Genomic DNA, 27,207 nt, shown 5'->3' with positions numbered 1-27,207 from the left:
AGTCCTTTTACCTTTTAAAGATCTCATACATCAAGAATACCTTAATTTTTCTGGAAAATATACTTACTTTAACATTTGCTGTTGGGCGAGGACATATTCTGAACAACCACTTCGATACAGAAGTTGAGTGTTAGCTTGAACCCAGACCCAGTGATCTTCATTTGTTTGTACTTTGACTAGGGAAATGCCATTTTCTCCATTATTCTTTGCTATATGATATAAAAGAAAATCTATTTTAATACAAGCAGTATTTAGTATTTTTTCTTACCTAAACTATGGGTTAATGTTCACAGGTTTGTTTGCTGCCCTGGAATCATCAGCGTAGGAAAGTACAAGCTAAAATATGTCACAAAACTAGGCAAATTACATTTTAAAAATAAAATTTGAAAAACCTAATGAGGCACTTAAACTATAACCAAGGATTATTCAGTATTATTAGTTCATTATAATTTTTTCCTCTCAGTAATAGTACTATATCAACAAGAAAATGTTCATGAAAAATGGGGCTATGACAGAGGAATGGTTTTAAAGACATTAAAGGTTTCCAGCAGGTATGTCAGAAGGCTGAGTACAACTCTACTCAAGAAGAAGTTGCCCATTGGGGTAGACTCACCATCAAAATTTTATCCATTGTAAAATATGAAATACAGCATAGACTCTCATAATATTGCCACAGCCAAACACTGGAAAAGCATGAGTCAAAGCTGCAAGCAAATCATGAGTTTTAAAGACAATACATTCTAATTTTCCTCTGTTTTCTGATCTTTGGGGAAAACTAACATTTGTAACATATCATCCAGTTTTCCTCAAAGAGGGATAGATATTGTCATTAATTATGAAGATTTTCACATAATCTTATTAAATTCAGTGCTGCCATTTTTAGGAAAGCATACGTTGAGTATTCGTATTTACTATGATAGTTTATATATCTGTAAACTTGGCATCACAGTATTTCTGCCCACTCTGAAAAGCAGACTGATCACTACTGTCTTTTGAGGCAGACAAATTTTTTTGCATGTTTTTAAAGAAGGGCTTTTAGAGAGAAGAAGAAAGAGACCATTGGGACCAAAACCTGAAAAACCTAACAAGAGAAAAGAAAAGACAAGGTTCTTTCTCCATAAACTGTATATAATCCAGAAGTACTTAGCAGACACACCTTTGACTTGGTTTTCAGCAATCTGTAACACATTAGTGAAAGCGGCACCTTCATGACTGTTTCTTCCATATAATTCTGCTGCTTCACACAGCCCTGAATTACCTTTGGAACTGGAGCTGTAGAGAACAGAAAATGTGAAAAATTCCTTGTCAGTGAATGACAACACAGTAAAATCACAAACTCTGAAAGATGTGATCTTCAAGCTGTTGACCATTAGCAAAGATTTTAAATATATAGTTTAAATATATGGTTTAAATATATAGTAACCAACACTAAATAATTATCTATGTTTCCTGCATCATTTGGTTGCTCAAACTAGTATATGACTGGAATTCTGCATTCGATTAAGAGGAACAGTTATGTTTAGGAATATTCTGCTCACAACTCACTATATCTGGAATAATAAGTTTCAGCGTGAATTGAGACAAATGCTGTGTATATTCTGCTCTGCCTATTCAAGTACATTCAAGGTACGTACATCACACTGACCAGCAATGCACTTAAGAGTTAGCATGACTTCAATTTGCAATAATCATCACATGATTTGAATTAATTTCTTCCAGTCTTTAGTTCAAAATGCATGTTAGGGCTTGGAAAGGGTGCAAAGTCTGTAACACTGCGTTACAAATTTTTCCCTTTATTAAAACCATCAGAAAAAAAATTACTATATAAATTTGCCCACCATCCCTGGCTAGCATGCTTCAGGCCTGAACCAAGGGAAACACTGAAGTTAAATGCTCACTTCATTCCTGTCAAATCCTTGGCCACTGTCCAGTCAGGTAGTAAAACTTAAGTAAAGCACCTCTCTTCTAGGAGCTGAATTCTGATCATCAATTAATTTCACCTGGGTCACTGAAAAACTAGCATGTGGAAATGACTTTCCAACTCTATTCCAAAAGCCTGCATAGTCCATTATATCAGCCTCCCAGTAATTTAATTCTTGTCAAAAGGATGTATGTGCTAGAACCACATTACACATCTGGATAGTAAATCCACACATACACAAGCATATTCTAATTAAAAGCCAAATTATGATGCTGTCAGTCACACTGAGGAGCATTTTGCTTCACAGCAATGGGCCTCATTGCTGTAAGGTTATATTTAACCAAATAAGGGAAAACATAATCCTAGCCCCAAACATCAACTAAAATTCAGTCATAGAAGAGTAACGAAAATAAGTGTTAGGAAGGAAATGAGTCTGAACACAATCTGTCCTGATCTTCTGTGATTGCTACCGAGTGATCGGCCCCAGGCCATTTAGTGCAATTGTAGACTTATGTGTTCATAAGCCTTTTGTTGCAAGATAAATACGTAAAGCAAACACATCTCATTTGACTCTTATGTGAACACCCATACACACACACACTTTCAGCTTTCTAAAGTTTTCCTTTTCCTTTGTTTGCTACCAAAATGCCCAAGTCCAAATAATTGTGCTACCAGAAGATACTGAAATTTTAGAACTCTCAGTAAAAATACTTTTTCTTTTCCACTTTTACAACTAGTAGAATGATTTATTGCCTTGGTAACTTCTGAAGGTTAGGAAGATATCCTAACTTTCCAGTTTTTATATAAAATGAGACATATATAATAATGTAAGAATACATATTATATATAAAATACAACATATTATATAATATAACATAGTTACTATGTATTATATAGTTAAATCCAGATAAATTGTTCACTTTTCTAAGAAAGACTTTTAAAATGGAGAGTTATTTAGCCTAATTTGTGGTTTTTACATGCTTAATAAACATACAGCCCATAGTATACTTTACTAACTGCTAGAAAAATTAATTTGAAAATACTTTGTATTCACTGCTGCTGCATCATCAGCTTTCTGTTTTGCTTTCACAAGCAGGCTTTTCATCTTCATTTCTGTCATGGAAGGGAGCAGAAGTGGCACCACTATGCAGAATAAGGACAGCTGAGGTGGCAGTACTGTTCCTGATGAGGACTTCTTCCTTTGTCCAAAAAGAAACTTTAGTTTGCCTTGGAACTGCATTGTCTGTTACACAAAAAAAACAATAGAATTCTCTTAAGCATTTAGTGCATAAACATTTAAAATGCTAATACAACCTATAGACCCTGTTGTTTAACACCAAAACCAGTTTTGAAACAGGGAGATAAAATAGGAATGTCATTATCTTCATACAATTTAAACTGCGCCATTTCAGAGGCATGGTGAGTGGAGGTACTATCAATCAACAGTAAAATGAGACATTTGAGGCTGGTTTTTGGTTTTTTCTCCCCTGTGTACTTAAAGTAGAAGTTCTGTGTTATGTTCTGTTCGCCAAGACGGGCAGCATATGGTGGTGCAAACAGCTATTTCCTCTGTGCCTCACTCTGAAGCTGGAACTAGTATTTTTCCATGCTCTGTTCACTCCAGTGAAATGGTTCCTGAGTTTCTTTCCTCTTGCCCTGCACTTTCTCTGGGAAGTATACGGACTGGCACAACCCAAGGGCTGTGCACACAGACGCCGAGGCAGATGCCCAAGCTAACCAGATACTAACTACATAGTTTGGAAGGAACCATCTATCCCTGCCTCAAATCTCCATATAATCAGAAGGCAGAGATCAAGTTAATAGCAAGCTGCTGCCTCTCGGTGAAAAAATTACCTACCACAAAATGACCAGAGAAAAATCAGTCCATTGGAGTTGGGCATTTTCCAGAGCTACAAGATTAAAACAGGGATGCAGAAATGACTAACTGGTACGGCTGTTCAGACCCATAGTCTTCCAGCAAATGAGCATCTGAGAGAGAAGCTGCATTTCCCTGTCTCGTGCTGATCCTCTCATTTTCTTTCCACGTGCCGTACTTTGACATAAGAAGAAACAGCATTGGTCTTTACTAAGCAAATGGGGAAGTGATTTCTAGAAATGAGCCACTCCTAGTAAGGATATTTGAGGAACGTGTGAGAGACTTTCTAATTCTGCTTTTTTATCATTAAAGGACCCTTTACAAAAGGGGAAAATGGATCGTTATTAATCCTGTTCCTTAAAGCAAATACTTGGTGCTTAAATGTTAATCGTCGAAACTCAGGCTTGCCACCCTGGTGCTAGACTCGGTACAAATCGAGCTTAAAACATAGAAGTTTATAGATTCTTTCAAGTTCAAATATTACAATCTTCTTTTCTCCCATCACTCTTTATACATATTAATAAATGTCTTCAGGTGTTTGTTGTTAGTGCACAGCAAATTAAAAGTGTATCCTGTCCATGGCTCTCCACAATATTTATGTTCAATATTTATGTTGAAACATTTTTCATAGGAAGCAATTAAAATCTAGTATGTCATGACTGCGGTTCTCTAAGTGAAATTATACTTACAAGGAAGCCAGAAGTACTGTCCAACAAGCAGCGAACTCGACAGATGAAACAGCGAGTTAAGAAGGAAGAATAATCTGTTGTCATGCTGTTGTTCTCTTGTGCTTTAAACAATTTACTGAGAATATATTCTTCTCCTAGGAAAAACAGTGGAGGCAATGTATATCAGATCATACTAAGAAAGAATGAAAATGTTCTGTAGCCAGTTGAAGAAGCTGTTATGGAAATTGCTAAAAATTACTTTATGGAAGGGCGAATATTAAATTGTATCATGTATAGATAACATCTGCACATGGTCTACCAAAAGAAAAAAGAAAAGCCCTACAATGGGATTCAGGTGAGTTTCTTCAGAAACTTTGACTTTTTTATTTCCTAAGTTTTTGTGATTTTTAATGTTGCAAAGCAGGGTAACAGATGTTGTTGGTTTTGAGATCAGAGATCACAGAAAATACATTAGAAAAAGGAACAAAATAAGGAAAAATGTTAATGCAAGAAAAAAACCCAAACAAATCAACAGTGGCTGATTAGCTAATGCTCAGCTGTTGCCTCCTTGATTTTTGATGAAGCATTTTCCAGTTTTGGACTACAAGTGCATAGCTTTTGAAATACTTATTTCCCAAAAGACACAAGTATTTGTACAGAAGTATGAACTCAGGAACTGAAATTCTCCACTGTACGCATTAGGACAAAAATTCCAAATATTCGTAACTTTTAATAGTTTGAAATATTCATGCACATTGTTTAGTTTGTTTTCTGTGTATTTCCTACAGAATCTTGCAAAGTTCCTCAGATATCTGTAAGACTCTTGCAAAACATAGAAACTGCAAGAAATTCTACCAAAGTTTCATGGCTGTGTTCCTGAGGACTGCATAAATGCTGCTGAAGGATTTCTTGCAAGTTTCTCCCCACCCATCTGGAGGCTATGCTTCCTCAATTTCTTTCCTCAATTACTTCCTCACCTTCTGGTGAAATGCATACATTTTGCTAGGATCAATAATTCTTTCTAAAGTTAACAATTTCAACCCCATTGTGTTTTCTGTAGTCGTGATTTGAAAATCAACCTTGAGCACATGTGTCCACCTGCCATCCTAGGGAAATACAGCCCCAGAGGAAAAAGTGCATTGCTAAACCTACTTGTTCTTCTGGAGACTCCTGTCTACATAATTTTGCATGGTAAAACAAATGGCAGAAAGCAATGTTGCCACGGTGGTACTGTACAGAAAAGTTTTGCATGGGATGTTTTTGCATTAATGAGAGGAATACTAATGTCCTGATCAGTGTGAACAAAAGGTTGGTAGGATGAACACTGATGCTGTTCATTCTGCATGGATAAGAATATCTGTAGGTACACTAGCCAGGGAAAAATAAAGGAAACATCATCTTTGTAGCCTCAATGGCACACACTACCCTATAAATGTCAAGGATCAGGAAGAAACATCATCTATGGGACAATAACATTATAAATGGCCACTATACAGCTTTCCAGTGAAAAATCTGACTTGACATGGAACAGACATGGGCGTAGGTGGAGTACAATTCTATCCCTGTACAGTTGTGCCGATGTTTCCAATCAACATATACAATCCCACCTGTTTCTGTCTGCAGTTGCTGTCCAGACAACATCTGGGGAGGATTCATGGCCCAGTGCAGTTGTCTACAGAAATCCTGGCGATCATCCACGTGAATGTAATCATATATGTTTTGGTGCATTACATCAGTCTGAAACAATTACAACAAGGAATGTTTAATTTGCAAGTGTAGTGGGGCAGACACCTATCTTTAGGTTGATACTTTCCTTAAAATAATGACTAGTGTAGATACCTTCAGAGCAAAGATTGATTGAGGAAAGTTATTGCAGAGGCCCCTGGTTTTCCACATCTGCTTTTTCACTTCACATCCTAAGATGATTCTTTTTATTCTTAACTCTTTTGTGCATATGCAAATGTGAGTCATAAAAAAGTCCAACTGGCAGCTGGCGACTAGTGGCATCCCCCAGGGACTGATGCTGGGACCAACCCTGTTTAATTTCTTGATTAGTGAATGATGGGATAGAGTGCACTCTCAGCAGGTTTGCAGAGGAGAGAGCAGGATGGCTACTGGGAAGAGCAGGACGGCTACTCAGACCTTGATGGGCTGTAAAAATGGGCTGACAGGAACCTCAGGAAGTTTAACAAAAGCAAAGTTCTCTCTAATTTTGGGTACCCCAGGAAAAGAAAGATATTAGCATACCAAAGTGAGCCCAGGAGAGTGCTACCAAGACACTTAAGAGGGCTGGAGCACATGACATATCAGGAGAGGAGAGAAGAACAAGGTTTGTTCAGCCTTAAGAAGAGAAAACTTCAGGAAGAACTTACTGCTGTCTACATCAACCAAATGAGCGGGTGTAGAGAAGACAAAGCCCGACTCTTCTCAGAAGAACAAAGTGGGTGGACAAGAAGCAACAGACACAAGTTGCAATGTGGGAAACTGGGACTTGATATAAGTGAAAAAAAATTACAGTCATGGTGGTTAAACACTTGAACATGTCTTCCAGAGGGGTCATAGAAAATAAAAACTTGACTAGACGAGTCCTGGATCAACCTGCTCCACCTGGATGTGCTTTGAGCAGGAGGTTGGACTAGATGACCTCCAGAGGTCCTTTCCAACTACATGGTTCTGTTATTCTGTGACTTTACAATGTAATTATTACACACAGGCAACCAGTCTAGAATAGCAGCATCTTATACTGAAATTTAAAGGAAACTTTTAGCTAAATCTTATTTTTATAATGGATCATGTTCCTGTTAACAAAAGCTTTACAAAAAGAACAACATTACAAGGAGTTCATCTTCACCTGTCAGATCACAAAAACAAAAAAAGAAAATTAGCCTGAAATGGCATAGTGAAATAATTTCAGTAATGTGTGTATGTCTAATCAGCAGTAGAAGGATAAGGCCAAACAACAGTGCTGCATTTTAGAAAGGCAGTTAGCAGGAGTGACTACAAGAAAGTCATTACAATGACAGTGACTAAGTATTCTAAATATTTGTTAATATATTTACCTGATGAAACCCTAGATAGTCCACAATCGTCGATGACGCATAAAATATCATTCCATCTGCACTCACCACCAACGCAAAACCGTTCAGTGACTAAAGAAGGGAAAATAAAATAGTTAAAAAGATAATCAGAAAGTAAAGAGTAAAGTGGGTATAAAATGTAATAATTTTAAGAATATTCTAGATATGAAAAATCAATCTGCAAAAAAGTTGGTCATCAAATTTTTGCAGAAAGGCGCTTTTTTCCTAACATGAAAAATGAATAACACAATCTGGAACATGCTTTTTTCCTTTTTTAAAAAAAGTTAGGATAGCTAATTACAGTGTAACTACCATGTTACTTTACTAGTTTATTATCTACTTTAAATTTTATTTTGTCATTAATTCATATAATTAAAAGTTTAATAGCAAGTGTCAACTACTTTTTTTTTTGCTTTTAATTTAAAACATCACATTGCATAATTGCTTTGAATTTATATGCATTGATACATACAGATAATATAATAATCTCTGTAATAAGAAAATTAAATACACGTGCTGTTGTAGCTATGACTTTAAAACTGGATGTGTATTTTAAAGTATGGCCATTTTCTTAAGCTTCTATAAAAATACATACATAGCATAACTGCATAAATGCAATGCATATAAAAAGTAGGCAATAAATACTTCATTGTTATAGACCAACGTTTAGTCTAGAAAAAAGCTAAATTAATTCTCATAGACTCAGTGATGCAAGGAAAGCCACCAGAGAAATCAAAAAATAAAAGTAAGGATTAAATGAAATATGTGACATAAACATTAAGATCCATCACGCTGCATGCAGACTGACTAATTTTGCCTCCTTTCCCTTGATAAAGATTCAGTAACATATCTTCACGCCAGCAGGCTTGCATTCCAAGGTAGTTTAGATGATCCTTTCATGTGATGGTTTTGAGGTCTTTTGAGATTACAGTTCAAATAGCTGCTGATGAAATACTGCTATATTGTTATTATCCTTGCTTCACCTTTCTCTCAATTTACTGTTGTAGCGATGTGCCTATTAATCCTGAGTTAATCCTGAAGCACAATGAGGGCAGATTTTCAATTGCTCAGTAACCAGATACACTGACATATTTTTGTGAGCTTGGTTCTCTTTTCGGTTCCTAAATAAGGACCAGATTTCCAAGACTGCTCGAAGCCTGTTCCCACTGTGACAATGGTGGGCAGAATTTCAAGAGTTCAGTGCACAATAGACCGACCTCCTCAGAAGATTTGGCCCCAATCATAAATGTGGAGCACCTTTGGAAACGTGGCCCAGTGGGACCATACATGGCCACGGGCTCTGCGTCTCGAAGAACCCGTGAAATGGTGACTGGAGGAATGTAGTGGAGAGGCTGCAATGGCTCACCTATGTTTGGAAAGAGCTGTAGCAGCAACTGGTTCAATCAAGTCAATACTAACCATGAGTCATCGCTAAGAATAGTCAAGGGCAAATCATGTTCAGCTCCACGTCTGCTCCATACATACAGATCCTTTCCAGAATAAGCGTTATCTCTGCTTAGTTGGGTTTGTGTTGAACGCTAGCTATCCCTGTTGACTCTTCAAGCACAAGGAGTTGCTGGACTGGTGCTATTTTCTGCTCTAAATAATGCCCAAATCGTCCCAGCACCACACCAACCAGAAGAAAATGTGTCGAGATTTCTACATCTTCACATCTGTGCCTGTCACTGCGCTGAGAGGAGACTCCATAGATGGTATCTGTCATATCCATTTCCAATGTCAAGTGGAGACAAGAAAGCATTTTTGGCATCTTGTCTCTTTGGATTCATCTTCACAGCAATGAAACCATCAGTGATGTGATGTTAAGAATTTTATTACATTTTGAACATCTGGCAGGCCTTTTAATTTGGACAGACTAAAAATTTCCACAAAGATAATCGTTGGACATTTAAGGGAGCTCCTTCATGTCTGTGACTGTTACCATGCACGTTCCAAAAGACCTCCAGTCCTGCCTGTGCAGCCAGGGCAGATAAAAATTAAGAACATTAAAGAAATGTTCTTAACCTATGCAAATTAATGCACCAAGCCCTAGCTGGGAAGGCTTTAAAAATGACCACAAGATCTGAATATGATCAAAGAATCTCACACAGTATCACGCTGAACATCCTTAAAATGTGCCTTCCATTGTCCTGCAGGAAAGCTGGAGTTTTTCAGCCCCCGTAGGAAATAGCCAGGGAGCACCTGCCTTTGCCAAAGATTGCTTTTATGAATCAAGAAATAAATACCCCTATTCGAAAATGAACCTTCTTCATCCAGCGTATTGGTACATACTCTTTAGGCCTAGACACATACCCTAAGAGATCAGTCTTTAACATATGTAAAACTTGTTCCCTCACAGTGGAAAGCGGGCACGTTTTTCTTTACAGAAGTTTTTCTTTCACAGAGCCAGAGTCAGGCTGGACCAGGGGCAGCAGTTTGTAAAAATGAGAAGGGGAAATGGGACCATGTGTATTTCTAAGGGTTCAGATCAGTGGGCTGGCAACTACATCTGCGAGGTTGGAGGAGGTATTAAGGAAGACTGGGAGGGAGCAAGGGGAATGAAGTGGAGGAAAAGTTCGAGGAGCCATGTGTTTAGGTGAAGCCAATAACAAGTATGGATTTGAGGGAGGTATGTAAATGAAGAGAATTACAAACTTCCCCTGCTTTGTTTTTGTTTTGTTCTCAAAATACTGATGTCCTTTTCTGAGTTAAGATCTCTTAACTAAGCATTGTCTGGTTTTCATGACCCCAAACGTAGACATCAGATGCTCTACGCTACACGCAGGAAAAGCAAAACCCACTTTGGTGCAACAACAACTTTTGTGAAGCCACATGAATCTATTGAGGATTAACACAAATTCCATGTGTCTAAACCTCATTTTAGCTGGGAAACCTGCTGCTTCAACCACACTAAAAAGAGACGAGCTGGACATGGAGTAAAACTTCATAACCCATGACTGCAAATTTTTCTCTTTTCTCAATACTACCCTAAAGTGCAGTTCAGTGTGAGACCTGACATCTGTAGCACAGAGGACTCTGAATAGAGTCAGAATTAGGCTGAGATTCATACTTTTCTTACCTACTTACCACAGGTGGGGAAAAAGAGGAAGGTGTTTGCTAGCGCAAGTCTGGTGCTGCAGAAGTAGGTAGTAGTGATTGCAAATTAGTAGGAAAAGACCTCTTCTGACCTCTCAGATAAATCTCTCAGGTATCATATACAACTCCATACTCAAGTCCTTTACAGTAACACTGCATAGAGATTTTCCATTATTCTGGCCTGAATCCTGGTGATTTGTTAGACTGAGTAGAAGAGAGAGGCAGCTTCAGTCCATGAGAACGAACAAAAACTATTCCCAGCTTTTTTGTTCTAAGTTACCGGGTCTCACATTAGACAGGACAACCAAGTATATGGCTCCACTTATGATTTTAAACATTCTCAGTTACTGAAATAAAATTCTCAGTGACAGCTTTCTCTCATTCCCAGTGAACGGGAGGCTGTACTGGTGTGCTGTGTCAGAACCACAGCAGCCATCTGCCTGGGTTATCGATAACCTGGGGGGAGGAAAAGGGAAAGAGGACGCGGACCAGCCTCAAAGCCGTGCAGTTCACACTCCCTAATGTAAGCACACGTCTGCCCAAAACACAGAGGGGACAGCACAGAGAAGTAAAGGCAGCTCTCCTCATTTCACTTTATTCCTTTCAGTAGAAAAAACGGAAAGCCTAAAAAATAGGGCTCTTGGATTTAGAGGAGGAAATAACCGAACTCCGTGGCTCAATGTCGATGTTATTTGCTTTGTGTACAGCTGGTGTGTTTTAAGCAATAAAGTCCACTCGCATCCTATCACAATTTTTAGCAATTTGCATATACTTATACAAGCACACAGGGACACACACACACACACAAAGATATTAGCGTGGACATTAAAACTTTTGAAACAAAACCCAACTAACTTCAAATTTGCAAAAAATACATGGTTGTAAACTGCCATTTGGTAAACCATATGGATTCAATGACAGATGGAATTTCTAATCCAGGATAATAGCTGAAACATGTGAGACGGACTTAAGTATGTATTGTGAACATTTGTTTGTTTGTATTTGGCTTTTTGAAAAAACTTATATGAGCTTTCTACATTGTACTTAAAAAATGAAATAACTTTTTTTTTCCCAAATGGGGAAAAAAAAAAAAAGAGCTTGGCACCAGACAGGGGCCTGTGTTCTTTTGAAAAAACATGTACATCCAATTATGTACTCACGAAAAGCTGCACCTGCTACTGAAACAAAAAACAATTAATCTGTCAGTTCAAAGAAAGTACGACATTATTCTAGTGCCCGCAGTAGCTGTGAGATGAAAGTTAGCAGTTCCTTCCATTAAGAAGTTTTCGAAACATTATTAGTCAAGAGCCTCTCTTTGGGAATGAAGGCGAATATTTTGAGGAAGATAGGACTTCCTTTGGCAAGATTCTTTATATATCCTGATATTTTTTTCTGGTCCCATAGCAGAAAATCAGCCAGCAAATACTTCAAAGATATTTTGGTCAAGGTCATGGCATAGTAAATGGCATTTGGTCAAGGCATAGTAAAAATAAGGGGGGGGGGAGAGAGAACAAGTTCCAAGCCACATTTCTCTTATTACTCTTCCTTGAAATAAAGGAAAATTCACTAGCATTAGGTCTCCAGAGACCCTGTTACTATGGTTACTAAAGTACAACAGTCAAGGCCTGCAGCCATGCCTTGCTTTGAACAGATTTTCGAGTCACGCAACTTGGGTACTAAATTTCCAGGGTCAGTTGGCTCGCAGTTTATCTGGAACAGCTTCATTTAATAGTGGATCGCTGGGTTTTTGCATCCTATGTGGGATGGGGCCATTTTCTGGTGATCTAAATAAGTAGCTATTTAAAAACTCTGGAAATTATATACTTGTTCTTGTCGTATGAATATTAGGAGGAAAATGCAGACAGTTAATGTGTCTTCTGTCTTTAACTGTATTGTTTAGTGAACCAGTATTTCTTTCCACTGGTGTTTTTAGGACTCATAATTGCCCTTCTCAAAAATTCCTCTGGAATCCCTGAGGTTCTCTTTAGAAACCAAAAAAAAAAAAGAAACTCTTACAGAACCCTGAAATAAAACCCTGCATAAAAGACTATTCAGAAATACCGTATCTGGTGACATCAGAATATGGCCTTTGCTCAACAAGTACAGTATCTCTTAGCCCTCCGGACTCTTATGTATTTCTCTGGTATCTACAAAGCAACTTCAAAAGGAATATTTCTGTGAGTAAGCGCAATTTCGTGCAAAGGGGGAGTGGCAGAATTGTTTCTAGCATTCAGTTTTGATCAAAGGCTTGTGTGTACTGCTTAGTTTTCAGGCAAAAGAAACAAAACAGAAGATGAATTTCCATCATTTGAGCCAGAGGTGGAAGTAAATCCTACAGGCTGAAGCCTACAGCCATGGGTTTATACGGGAAGCCTTTCGGAGGAAAAGTGTTCGATCAGATTGGTTTTCATAGACAGCAGAAAATGTTTCTTTTCAAATACAAAGAAATACGTACATATGATCATCATGCCCCTTTCGCTCCTCTTGTCTTCTCGGATAAAATGAAGTTCATGTTCCTGCCTATCTCCTTGAGCCTGGGTATCACTTCAGGCTCCTTAAAGACAGTATGGAAATTAAGCATCTAGTGCTGCGCTACCCAGACCAGGGCCCGGCAAAATTTTCAAAGATCATTCACATTGCCAGAAGAATTTGAGCCCTGGCCCTCCCATTTACTATTGGAGGGAACAGCTGTGCCATCTGAAAGGCATGGATGATTATGAGCCATTCAGCTGGTGAAATTTCTCGTTATTCCATTTTTCAGGATCCCATCACTTCCACCAAGGAATTAGGGCAACCTTGGAGACACTTGGTTATATATGTGTCTTCAGTCTAACGAGGGAGCTGGAATGCTGTGACTCGTGAAGAGGCAGCAGACAAAACTGGCCTCCTGGAAATCAGTTAGGAAAATGTAAGTCATTGGGCTCTGGTAATTGTGAGCTATAAACTTTCAAGAAAACATAGTAGTTCCCTGGAGGGCAAGATTGTAATGTCTGCACACATGTAAACGCGTTTTAAACCACGGTGATGTTGTTTTTTGTATGCTTGATATGTAATAAGTATTGGACACAACCAAAACCAACTTTGCCTTTAAAGTTGTTTTGATTGCATGATGCAAAACTGTAAATGTAGTTTTTCTTTCCTTATACTTTCCTTCCAAGCTAAGCTTTTGTAACAAAGCTTGCTTAGTCTGTGTCAAGTCCTTGGGGTAGGGCCTCTCTTCTTTACTGTGTGCATGAACCGCTGGCCTCCGATGAGCCCGGCGCCTCAAAACCAACCGCTCTGCCCAAGATGGTATTGAGAAGGAAGAGCTGTATGCAGACTGATCTGAAGCATTGTTTGACTTTGTATGTGCAGAAAGTTGATGTGGTGCACTCTAGAAAGAGATACGTGCCAGTTGAATCCCATTGTTTTCACAAGTACTGAACACTGGAAAGGAGAATACAGACCGTGCTTCCAGAGTGGAGCGGTACTAGCGACTAATAGCTTAAGGACCAGTTAGGGAAGGTTTTGTTGCTGCAAAAGTGAAATCATGGGTGACACCAAACACCTCAGTACAAATTTCTTACATGGCATGTTTCTTCAGAATAAATTATTAATACCAACAATGCTGGCTATTGATGGCAAGGTTTGGTGGATTTTTTTAATGTCTAATTGTAAAAAATCCTTGGTTCTTTTCTTTACATTGCCAAGCAGGATTTCATATGGGAAGGGAGTATATGAACACTACCTGAGATTAATGGACATTATGCAAGTACTGGAGACTATTTATAGTAATCTAAAGAAGAAGAATATTCAAATCATTAATTCTAAAATTGTCAGGAAAAAAGCACATTTTATTTATTAATACATAGATATATGTATCATGATTACTGGATATGCTAGTGAGTATTTGGATGAGTAATGTGTCATTTACCTTAGCAATTATAATGAAAGGATACTAAAGTATGACATAATCTTGTATATTTTTTCCTTTAGCCTCCTCATGATGTTGAATTTAAAATTGTGCTCTACCAGTAATGGAACCCTACTGTCAATGCTCTTTCACAAATACTATGCCCTGGACTACACTTGGAAATAGAAACAATCTTTATATTGATTTATGCAGTTTCTCATTTCACTTCCTCAAAAGCAGATGTTGTATTCACAGATGGAAGCAAAGCTGGGGCAATATCGTATCTTCAGTACAAGTTCAGCCCTTCATTCTTTGAGTTCTGCAGCTGCTCTGGGCTTTTCAGTCTTCTCTTCAACACTTTCAATATAGAAAATGCAAGCCTGATTAATTCCATTTGAGAAGACTCAAAATGAAGCATTAATTGCTCACTACTCTGCACTTGTAATAACAAATTTAGTTAGGTAGCCTTTGCAATAACAAATGTAGTAAGATTACCCATTATCTTCCACAGAAATAACTTACTGAAAAGAGTCTTGAGTAATATTTATCCAACATGTTGGACAATTAGACATATGTAAGTACCAAATGTCTGGAATTTTTTTTCAGTGTTATTTACATGTAAGTGCATCAAGTCCTGAAGAGAAGAAGCTGTCATAATATTCCATCCACAGCTGACTTTTATTTGTACTTGCAAACTGTTAATGAGCATGAATGGCAGACAGCTCTTTCTGTAAGGAATCAAAACCTAAAAGAGACAATGTTGTAGCGTATATACTGTAAACAGAATGTCATGTCCTAATTTCAGAGCACTATTTTTCTGTCTATTTAGCACTATATATCACATTTTCTAACACAGAACTTTCAGGGGGTGGGGAGAAGAGCAAACCAATCTGTATTTCACATTCTGTTCAATAATATATGCTAAATCAGCTTTTTTAAACACCATTTCAGGTCAGTGGATTTTTTAGGGAGTGTGGCATTCCTGAGTTTGACTCTGGGAACTGTTTTACTGTGCTGGTTATCATCTTATGCATGTTTTGTATCCTGTCTAAAACACACCCTGTCCCACACTGGCAGCAGGTGTGAATTCTGCTATTAATGTGTTACGCTGACCCAGAGAGGTAAGCAATGCTTTCTCTAATCTAGATACCAAGTGGATGACAGTGGATCATCTGGAAAGAGTAAGGATGGAAAGTTAGAGACAACTCCTCTAACCAGCAGCAACGACTGCAAATCTGAAGCTGAGCTATAGACTAGATGAATCCCTCCCCAAGGCCCTTCTGCAAGCCCCTGCTTTAGTTTGAGCAGACATTTGTTTTCTTATTGCTAAAAAAAAGCCCAATCTCAGTTACTGGAGAATTCTGGGGGCATTGCAGTACTGGGAGGAGGGGAGAAGGTGTAAAACACATTGGGGAAAATGCCTGCTGTTGGCCACCATCAACTTTTGCAGCTAGGAATTCCTGGAAGAACTGCAATTACAATAGGGTACAAAAACTATCTAATTTTTCTTTTTTTCTACTCATAAAATGTCAGGGACAGTTAAAATCAGAATGATGCTGATTTCTTTTGAAGTTCTTGGAACAGGAACAGAATTAGTTGAAGGGTGCCTATATGTCCTCCTGTCTCCAAATCAATACTATATCCTTGCTAATAGGAAACAGTACATTCAGTGGTCAATATCATGGTTTTTAACAGCAGTTTTCTTTTCAGTTCAAACCTGTCAAATAGCATATTCAAGTTTGATTAACTGAGGTAGGCAAAAAGTGAAATTGAAATGTACTCAATATTTCTAGTAAAATATGTAAGTTTTCCTTTTGAAACATTGATAACAACAAAACAAAATCACTGCAAACTTGCAAAAATTCTTAAGACAACACACAATCTTGCCTGGACCTGCTTTCTTGCTTGTCACTTCACCTTACTGAGAAGACAGCAAGGCTGCAGCTCATTAGCTTTTCTGAGTTGAGAATGAGAAATATACTGGAAGCAAGTGTCAGCTGTAAATACAGATTAGGCTACTAATTTATAATTTCACTTCAACGAGTTGAAAACCAGTTAAACAATGTAAGATTGCAATTATCTGTGATAATAGACAGGCATTATTTAAAGTGTATTTCTATTTCTTTTGAGTTTTTTTTACAAAACATGACTTTGCCATCTTCAAAAACAGACCACTTCCCCAAAAGCAAACACTCATAAAGAAACTTGTATGGAAGGAACAGTGTGTTATGATTGCCTTCATTAATTGAAAGCAAGAAGTCCAGTTCTAGTAGCAGACTAAATCCAGGTCCATCTACACGACGCAGCACTCACATTCAGATATTGAACCTATTGATTGGCGAGAACGGTTGCCAAGGGTTAGCTCTGAAGTCAGTGAGAGGAAAAAAAACCTAACCGAGCTGAAATGGGAGAATATGTTTTGTTGGGGAGGAAGTCACGTGGCCGCTGGACCATCTCCAGAGGCACCGAAATAGCCTGAGCAGGAACAGAGGAAGCGGCTGTGAAAAGTGAGCTCGGGTGGAGTTGGCTGTGATGAACAGTCTGGAGACAGCAACAGCGATCTTAAATTCGGATCCACATGTGGTCTGTGCTCAAAGCTTATTGATTCTTTATCTTAACGCTGCTGATGGACAGCTTCTCCGTTCACCGGTACGCCTGAACTTTCTCAGCTAGGCCTCCTCATGTGACAGCAGGTTTGCCTCTGCCCCGACAAATGGAAGCCAACTTTTCTGATGCCAGTGCAAACCAGAGAGGATGCCAACTGCCTCTCCTCGCTGCACACCTGCGCTGGCTGCCTGCTCCCCCTTCTCTATCACATTAAACATAAGCTGATTGTCCTGATTTTCCGATCTGCTCACAGCTTGCTCCCCCTTCAATGATAAGCTGTCATTTCGTGTTGGAGAAGCTAAGTACTAACTCTCATCAGTCCAACGTGTTACCCTTAGCCATACGCAAGATTTGAAAACAAGCACTTAACGGTGTTTCCCATTTTGCTAAAAGGCTCCACGCAAGCCTCTGCAGGGGTACCTGATTTTTCTCCTTCAAATCCCTCCTTAAAATTCTTGCAAAAATCCTGGCAAAGGTCAAGCTGCTCGTACACTATGAGTACTGGCAGTCGTGGTTATCATTTTGTTCGTTATTTCCACACACTGCGTTGCCCATCAAAATGCATCTTTCGTCACTTGTCTTGTATTTAGGCTGCAAATCTGAAGGGAGGGGATCACATCTTTTTGTTTTGCTCTGCCCCTCTGCCAAGCTGGAGGGTGCCAGCGCCTGCATTTCAGCAACCTCAGCACTGTGGCAGCATCGTGATCGTTACAGTCGTAACAGTAGCACTAAGGACTGGAGTAGAGAACAAATGGTATTTAGAGGTCACAGGCTTTTCTGTCCAGATTTGTTTGAGAAGAAAAAAAGAAAAAGAAAGGAATAAGCGAGAACATTAGTTATTTGTTTAAAGGGCAACAGAAAGGATATTTTTTGCACAAAGTTGTGGCCATGCCAAATTTCAAGTCTGGATTTTAGAAATATGCCTATTTGCAAAGAAGAAAAAAAGGGACCAGGGCCTCTGAAATGTTCCTTTGTGTTTTGCCTGTGCCTGGCAAGAAGAAAGTGAATGTACGCATGTGATAAAATGGCAAGTTACTCCTGACCCCATTTATGGCTCTTTTTTTCATGGATAAATTCTCTGTAAGTCATCCCAAGTGACTAATGTCAGCTTAAATCATGTCATCTGAATTACTGGGAGAAGGTTCATGTTTGAAAACAAAGGAAAGCAAAAGGGTTGTTTGGGTAACTTTTAAAAGTTACATTAACTGAAAAAGAAAATGCACTGAGATGATGAGCTTCTTATGAGAACTTCGTATTCTGATGGCCCCATTTTAAACCAGTAGATTAAAAGGTGAAGCACTATATCATCATCTAACAGGATTTACTTTAGAAGGACTGTGCTAAGAGAGTCAGCACCATTGGAAGCTGAAAATGCATTCAAGACCAGAATAAATCAGAAAGTCTCTCTCTGCCAGTTTTTGATTTCTGAAGTCCATGCCTTGGTCATAGCCCTGTATAACAACCACGCACTTTTGTCCGACTCCCAATTTTCCTTTTCAAGTTTAAATTAAAAAATAACAGGAAGAGTAAAATCTCTTGCTCTCAGACTGAAATTCAAACTGGAGTACGTTTTTCAAGAGCACAGTTTTATCAAGTACTGATTACATAAATCAGTTTGGAAGGAGGAAGTGGAATTAGACTAACAAGTTTAAAAAAATTACAGGAAACCAAGTGGGAAAAGGGTTTCCTATGTTATTTCCTTATGCAGAGTAAAGAACAGCACCAATAGGATGTTTTCTAATGTATCATTTTCCAACTCCCTTGGAATGAAACTTGAACTCTAGTTCAAGCTTTTAGTAGAGGCCACCTGGAAATACCTTTCAGTGCCAAATGTACACATACACCTCTGTTCAAAGTAACGCCCAGAAACCTTACTATCTGCAGCCACTTTTAAGGTAACGACATAAAGTTAAATAATATGCTTCAAGCTTGCATTGTATCAAATCCTGAATCCTTTACTTAGATAAAAAGTCTGATTTTCATTGGTTTTGATTAAGCAGACTTGGGCTCTATTCGGTATTAAAGCTAATGAAAAAAAGTCTCACTGACTTCAGTGGGAACTACCAAGCAAGAACCAAAATTTCCTATTCACGATAGTGCCCAAATCTGTGATATGGAACCAAGAAATAATATATAAAGGACTTGTCCGTGTGATAAACTGCCTATACGTGATTATGCTATCGCTTTGCACCAACAGTCAATTCCAAGCACAAATGCTGCTGGTTCAGTAGCTAAATACCTGAATTGCCTCACCAGTCATGGTACTTACAACTCAATTCAGCAAAATTCATCTGCTAAATGGTGGAAGAAAAGCATGCCTATAAAACACGGAAGCTCAGTTTGAAAAATCCAACTTTAGATGATTACGTAGTTAACGTAATGAAGTTAAGATTATTGATACCAGTGGAAAATTATAAGGGCTGCACCACCAAAACTAGCTTTCACTGTTTTTCTCTGCTTCTGAAGACAGACATGATTTTGAAGAAGTTATTTCTTTTTTTTTTTTAAATAAAAGACCATATGTCTGTGATTTTAAGATATTTTTTAAGGTGCCAGGCATCTGAAAGTCTTTGTCTAAAAATTTAAATAAGTAAGTTGTAACTGTAGTACTGTTTAGGAAGAGTGAAGAATGAGACCTTTGTCATAGATTAATATACAAAATGTCAATAATTTGCTTTTTCTGCCATTGGTGAAAACTAAGAGGTCTGTCCTATGTTTGGCTGGAAGAAACGAAGTCTCTTTTGCATGCACGAGGAGATTCCAAAGCATTCATCAGCCTGCTGCTAAGCATATACACTGAGTGCACGGGTCTCCTGGGCAGTCTCCCGTCATGCTAAAATGAATAAAGATTGACGTAGTTACCACCAGATGCTCCGGAAGGGTGGGGTGGGCTGCAGAACCAGGGAGGTGCAGATGTTCCCATTGAAAGTGCAGGTGATTTTGGCATCGGAGCAATGCCGTGCAGGCTTTCATTAAGGGAGCCTGTTGTCACTCTGAACTACGTCCAGAAAAATAGGCTCCGGGTTTTTTCTCTTCAGTGCGCAGACATATTGAGCCTGCAGCCACCCTTCTGGGTTGTAATTCAAATTACACCTGAAAGGTCCTTGTATTTCTTGCTCCCACGCATGGGTTCTATAGTGAAATAGCAACCAAATCCAATACCTTGTTATTCAGCCATATGCCATTGTTTGTTTTCAGCAGGAAAAAGGTAACTTGGGCATGCATAGCTAACTATCTCTGCTCAGGAAGAGTAAATGTACAGTGTCACTGAATAAGAAATACCAGGATAGTATGATGACTGGCATCTTCAGTGCAGCCATAAAGAAAAACATGAGACAAAACCATGGAAATGTGATTCTTGTGCCCTGAAGCCTGAAGAGGTAGAGGACTCGTGGAAATCTGTCTGTGAACTGAGCAAAACAGTGGCTTGGAACATTCTGAAAAAAACATGGACCTTCCCTGAAAGAGTGTGAGCTGCTAGTGAGCATGGAGATGACAAAACAGGCCAGGTCTGGCCTTTATCAGTATTCACCAGCGAGATGGGGCATGACAGAACCAGACAGTCTTACTCCATTAGCATCTGTTTGGGAGCTGCTGGGATCATCCGGATTTCTTCTTAATTTTTGTGACATTTTGGATCTAAAACACTATTTTCACACCTGAAAATAATTATGTCCAGTACATCTGGAGACAGATACCACAAATCCTATGCTGCAGCCTACAACAGCAGAATAGAAGACCAACAGACATAACAAAGAAGGAAAGAAAGCCCATCAAGACATCTCCTTCAGCAGCAAGCATTGAGACAGAAATTTGAAGATCAGTGATTCTTCCATAACCAGCAGAAAAACTGCAGGAGCAACTGTGAGGTGGTCAATAAAGTCCAAGTGACAATTTTAGCAGGGTGCTGCTTGGTATATGGGTGATGATTACGCAAGAAGTAGCATCAGTGGTGATGATGGGCCACTGCCTGACTGCATGTCATTGAGAAAACGAGTGCAGAGAGGGCCTCCCTCTTGACAACAGACATTTAATTCTTCTGATAGGATAGTGTAACACGTGAAAATTACACATGCATTTGGGATGAGGAATTACCTGCACAACAGTGTAGACTCTGAGTCTGGACTTGAGACTGTGAGTGCAGCATAGCTGGGGGGAAGAGTAGGAGGTGGCTAACAGCCAGGAGATGATTATTGCAATCAAGGCTATTGCCTAGATACCCACCAGTGATTCATTCTTATTTTTCCTAGTCACCATTTTATTGTGTTTCTCCACCCCATCACCCCATAAATTCTATCTGGATTTATTGACTGCCAATACAATTTATTTTCCCACTTTTCTGGTTATGGGTTTGGCCCAGTGTTCTCTAAGTATTCACTAACAAGCTTCAGAAACTGAATGTGGCCCTTTTCTGCCAGAAGGCATGTGGCACATGGCACAAGGGCTGCAATACCACCTGTCTTGGAAAATATTTTGAAAGTGCAAAGATAAAAATCATTACTGCAGTCAAACAGTTGGAGTCTGAAGTCTCCCAGGAGAGCAAAGATTGCAAGAATGGGGTATACTCAAAAAGACCATTAATAAAATTGGACTTTGGTTCTTAGAGCTTTGTCTGTCTTCCCTCCAAAGGGAAACAAAGATGGCAAGAAAAGACTCTCTTATCCAGAAGAACTGATCTTAAAACACTGGAAGAAATTATTTATTTAGATACCTGCTGTGCTCCACTAAAAAGTCTTTGATAAACTGGTATCATTGTTTATTCTATGATTGCTGATGAAAGCTATTTGATTATAGCTGTAAAAAATCTCTATAAAATCTTAAATAAAAAACACATGTTGTGGCAGAGAACTTTAGAAATAAAAAACATTTTAAACATACTTTCAAGACAGCCTAATTCCATTGTTTTCTTTCAAGCTGAAAGGGGAAGTACCGCATTGTTCCAAGACTTGAGAGTCACAGATACATCATTTACCAGTAATCGGGGTTCTTGTTATTCCATATTTCTATCTATACACAGAGCACAGTGATCATACCCACTAGGAAAAAAAAATGCAATTATCCCTGGTTTTCCATTAACATTGAAGTCAGGGACAGTATTATTCACACGTATTTTGGTGATTCAGATTATTCTGGTTTGTATTATATAAAGCATTTAGGAGAGGTTGCACAGTGCAAGGTGGTGTCATGAGAAGGAAAGCAGCTTTTGACAGCTGAAAAATATCTTTTGAGAGCCAATAAAGTGGCCAGATTCACAAGTCAATATACAAAGCACAGCAACCACCAGCAAGATTGTTTGCTTCTCCTTGGAAGGAATCACAAATGCGACTATTTAGTTAAAACTCCACAGTCCCTAATAACCGACATGGTGAATTTCGTTGAACAACAAAAAAACCCACTTTTCTTCACATGCCATGGCCACTGAATGAGCATCCAAGCCAAACTCAGTCCCCAGGGAGCATTCCCAGCAAGGCCTAAGGAAAATTCACCCTCTTATTCTAGGTCAGACATGCCCATAAATGAAGCCTGGTGAATACATTCATATTAACATGCACTCAATCATCTAGTTAATGATCCACATTAAGTATGAACCAGAATAAAATATCTCCCATATATTCAAAAGGAGTGTGACTCTTAGATACCCTGTAGTAAGCAGACCATTAGCATATTCAGTAGTATTAGTCTCTTGTAAGCTACCTGAAACTACGTATCGGTGTTCTCTCCACGTGCTCGTAGCAGTAGGGCTACTGTTTGAAGATCCTTAATGATTATAACTTATGGGCATGTAATATACACCCAACAAAACACAGACTAAAGATAGGAAAGCCTCATTAAAGATTAGATATTCACCATATCTATCATTTATTGTACGCCCCGTACTCCCTATTCATTGAGAATGGAAAAGATTGCAAATAATACCTGACAGCCAAACAGCTCACTTTGGCACTAGCACTAGCTAATCAGATGCCTCTGTTTTAATTGCTTTGAAATACAAAATTAAAATCTTCGAAAGTATTAAGAGGAAGGAAAGCAGGGTGCCAGTTTCCATTCCATAGACTTGAATGACTTATGATATTGGATCCCATGATAAAATGTATTTTTTCTTTAATAGTATACAGCATTTATTTGCTGGAGGCTACTATTTAATTTACATTTATATGTATCTCAGCACTGTCATTAAAACACAATTTTTATATCATGAATATTATCCTATCCAAAACAACTAAACACATGTAGTCTTAATCACATAGGAATTTCCAAGGACCTCAGTGTATAAAAGGCATTATTACATCATGTGTTTGAAATGCAGATGTATCTGGGATGGACTGCTGTGCTCTAGCTGGTTCAGTAGTTCACAGCAGTATTAATTCTTCATCCAGATTAATGGATCCAATTCTCAGTAACAGTATGGCCCCTTTATGCTGCTCTGCCAATATAAAGTCATCCTAAAGGGGATAAAAATACATGGAAGGAATAACTTCTGCACACACGGCTTCCCTCAGAGCACAGAGCTGAGGAAGTAGGATAAATTAAAATATCCCAGAATAATCTTAACTCAGATCAGAAACCAGGCAAGTTCTTGTTGGCACCCTCAAAATACGGGCCAAGTAAAATAAACCTCTGCTATCACTCCAAGTGAAAAAGAACTGTGAACTGGCCCACTGGAGTTCACCAGTAATTTCAAGGATGTAGGGGTGCAAGGTAGAATTGCCCAAACAGAGACTGACCGGGACTATCACGACTGCCAGTTTTCCTCTTGCAAGACGCGCTCACAAGTGTGATTCTTGAATGACTTACACCAAGACCGACCATTTGTTCAAAGTTGCCACAAAGCATTAACCTGAATATATGATCAAACTGAAGAAATCAGAGCCAGAAAAGACAGCGTTTTTTCACTCACTTCTAGGAGAAGTCCACCTTCTTGTACAGCAGCCTTGTTAGATACATTGTCTTCTTTTATTGTTTGGCCAACTTGCTTCTTAAAGTGCTTTTCTTGAATGGCTGTTGGAAAGAGTTATTATCAATTTAGAAATCATAACCATTAGGGCCACTAGACTAAAATTCTTATTTAGGCACTTAACATGCATTGATTTAATTGGGAGTTACTGTCTTTGTGGTCTGGATCTCAGTTACTGACAACTTTCTTTTGCTGTGAGGGAGATAGATACATATTTGGCAGTCCAGATGTTTTTTATATGAAATATCTATCACATTTTTTATTGAACATATTTTTTCCATTAGTGTACTCTACATAAAGCAACAACCAAAACCCACAGAAAAGAAACAAAAGAAAGTTAGCAAGTTGTTTTGTATATAAAAATATGTATTATGACAATATAAAGAAATGCCTACATAGCTCAGAAGACAAGGGACTGAAATAAGTTTCTTAGTCTCAGTGCTGACCTTCTTGGCATCAGATTATTTTCAGTCTCACTTTACCCTATTCAAGTCTGAGCCTGACTGTAAGATTCAAGGGAATGTTCTTAAACAGTTTAATTTTTAAACAGAGGTTTAAAGTTTGTTTTTAGCAGGTCATTTACTACATGAAATTCATGAAAATCTCTCACTATAGATTAAAATTGCATATACTTTTCTTAATAATAATGAAAACCTTCATGGGAGTCAAAACCGGTGAGTGCTCTTCCTGCACATGTGTTATCATTGCTTGATCTGAAATATCTTTGAATACTCAGCTTAAAGTCTTCATATCAATATATCCCACAGAAAAATCCCTGAAATACAATGCCGTTTCTGGGGATAATGAAAGAATTTCTGAGAAGGCTGACATCACTTGATACATTGGGTTTCTGCATCATCTAGGGAGTATGACAGGAACCTGTCTTTATCATTTGATCAGTAAAAATTAAGGAGTCAGCTTCACTCTTTCTGCCCCATCCCAGAGATGAGTCATACAAATATCCCGGTAGCAAACAGAGATTCAGTTTTCTGTTTGTTCTCCTTTCCACGGAGAGAATGAGAGAGGAGAGCATACCAGTGAGATTAGCTGGGACATCTGATACACATTGTCCCTTCCAGCTAAAGGAGAGCTGGAGCAGCCACAGCCAGAGATGGTTAATAATCCAAAAAAAAGAAGGGTTGAGACAGACAGGAATAGTTTATACCAAATCAGAATAAGAAGAGGAGACAGCCAGCAAGCCTCTAATGCTCCTGAGCTTGTTGCTAAAAGTCATGACAATGGGATTTAAATTTTTAGTAAGATGCCGAATTAAGAAAAAGGTCTACATTTTTAAATGGCTTGGATAATATTTGTTGCAAATGACCGAGGGTATGATCTAAATGGAGTCACTTCCATTCCAAAGGGCTGTGCAAGAGCCCCTTATCAATATAACAGCCTAGGGAGGGACTGTTGCAAGATACAGCAGCATTTTACAACAGATGATGGCAATACAGAACCACACTGGCTGAATATTCGTGATGTTTTTAGCTTACATTGTAAATATTTGCCGCCAGTGATAATGTCGGTCATTACCCCAAAGCAATCATCTCAAATATATAATTAGATGTAAAAAATCCCTCCCCTGGGCATGGGAAAACACATCAGGAAAATCCCAAGCTGCCTAAAACAGATCCCTACCCAGGTTTTCCAGCCAAAACAATTTTGTGATTTCAGACTTGTAAGCTAGGCTGCTATGAACGGGATATACAGACTCTTCAATCTGCATTTTCATTTTGGTATACCTTTTGAACTAACTGGAAAAGGTTGCTTTTTTTCCCCCTGATCAGCCAAGCCTTCTGCTACGCCTGTCCATAAGAACAGACATACGGACACTCATGACAATAATTTTTAAAAGCCCAGCCCCTATTCCAATGGCCTCTTCCAGAGTTTCCCCCCTCAGAAAAGATGTTTTTGTAATTACTGACGTGGTGGTTTGCAGTCTTTGTGCAGGTTAAAGGACAGACAGGGAGGGGTGAGAGGAAACGAAGGTTTATTTTTTTGATGCGTTCTTTTGGCGTTGTGAAAATTCCACCAGTTCGTACTTCATCGTTAGTGGAAACTATTATTTTACCCGACTGAGCGGGCCAGAGCTCCCTGCCTGTTTGTTAGCCTTCAGGCTCACACAAACACAGCAGTAGAAGCACAAGAGATGTTTGTTCCCCAGCTCGTCTGGCTACTATAAATTCCATCTCCAAATGGAAAGTATTTTAATGTTATTTTGCCGGCTAGAGTTACCCGTATGTTAGGCCACACACATCCGTTTCATAACATACCCTACTCGCTGGCCTGGACTGCAGGGAGACCCATTCCACCATCAAAGACGAATGACACCCTTGGTGCCAAGAAGCAAGAGCTCCTCAGGGACAGGGACGTTTGTTCCTCGCACCTGAGGCAGCAGAGCCGCTGCTCGCTGTTCACGCTTGTTCTGCCTCCCTGCGCTGGAAAAACTCCATTAATCCACCCAGGGCTTGGCTGATACTGCAGTGATAGCTCAGAAGAGATACTACTGCTGGTGATAGCCTGTTACTCAGAGAAAGCACAGCAAGAAAGGCAGAAAACCACACGGATCTCTAAAACGAATGAGGAGGAGGAAACGCAAGACATGACAGGGTGAGGAGGGAAAATTGCAAGATGTTATCTGAGTAGGCAGAAAAATAGGGAAAAGAAAACAGAGCAGCCTAACGATACCCCTGTCACCACCAAGAATCAAGTGGGAGCACTGAAGGACAGTACGTATTGGTTATCATGGGTGGCTTGATAGCGAGGGCCCTGATGCCAAGGCAGCCATGATCAGACTTAGACATTACATAAAATGGTGGCCCTCTGGAGCAAAGGTGAAGCCTATGATGATGAAAACAAATGAAAGGCTGGAGAATGCAGGAGTACTGTCTCTAGTAGGCAGGGAGGAGCAAACTGTGGAAAGAGAAAAAATAACAAACAGCAAAGGATGACTCAGTGACCTGAGGGGAAAACTTCTGGCTGCTGGAGTTCCCATATATCAAGAATGGGGCAACAAAAAAAATGATATTGCAGGCAGTCTGATGAATGCTTCTGGCTGTAAAAAACTGGAAGGTTTCAGCTTTATGGAGCCTTGGACTGCTTTCTATGGGAGAGGCAA

The 27,207-nt window shown here is 38.9% G+C and overlaps 1 protein-coding gene across 7 annotated transcripts in view; it reads right to left on the bottom strand.

Annotated features, from left to right (window-relative positions):
• AHRR (aryl hydrocarbon receptor repressor) overlaps positions 1-27,207 on the bottom strand; it is a 93,411-nt gene that overhangs the window by 11,601 nt on the left and 54,603 nt on the right. For all 7 annotated transcript variants that reach the window (XM_072852911.1, XM_072852908.1, XM_072852905.1 and 4 more), the window contains 7 exons: positions 24,033-24,133; positions 7,525-7,614; positions 6,073-6,202; positions 4,487-4,620; positions 2,965-3,164; positions 1,157-1,272; positions 68-209 (listed from right to left, as the gene is read on the bottom strand). In XM_072852911.1, the coding sequence (XP_072709012.1) occupies positions 68-209; positions 1,157-1,272; positions 2,965-3,164; positions 4,487-4,620; positions 6,073-6,202; positions 7,525-7,614; positions 24,033-24,133 (913 nt within the window). The remainder of the gene's footprint in view (positions 1-67; positions 210-1,156; positions 1,273-2,964; positions 3,165-4,486; positions 4,621-6,072; positions 6,203-7,524; positions 7,615-24,032; positions 24,134-27,207) is intronic.

Source organism: Ciconia boyciana, chromosome 2 (assembly GCF_034638445.1).
Source record: "Ciconia boyciana chromosome 2, ASM3463844v1, whole genome shotgun sequence".
Classification (NCBI taxonomy): domain Eukaryota; kingdom Metazoa; phylum Chordata; class Aves; order Ciconiiformes; family Ciconiidae; genus Ciconia; species Ciconia boyciana.
Note: the sequence above shows the minus strand (reverse complement) of the source record. Positions and strands in the feature narration are given on the sequence as shown.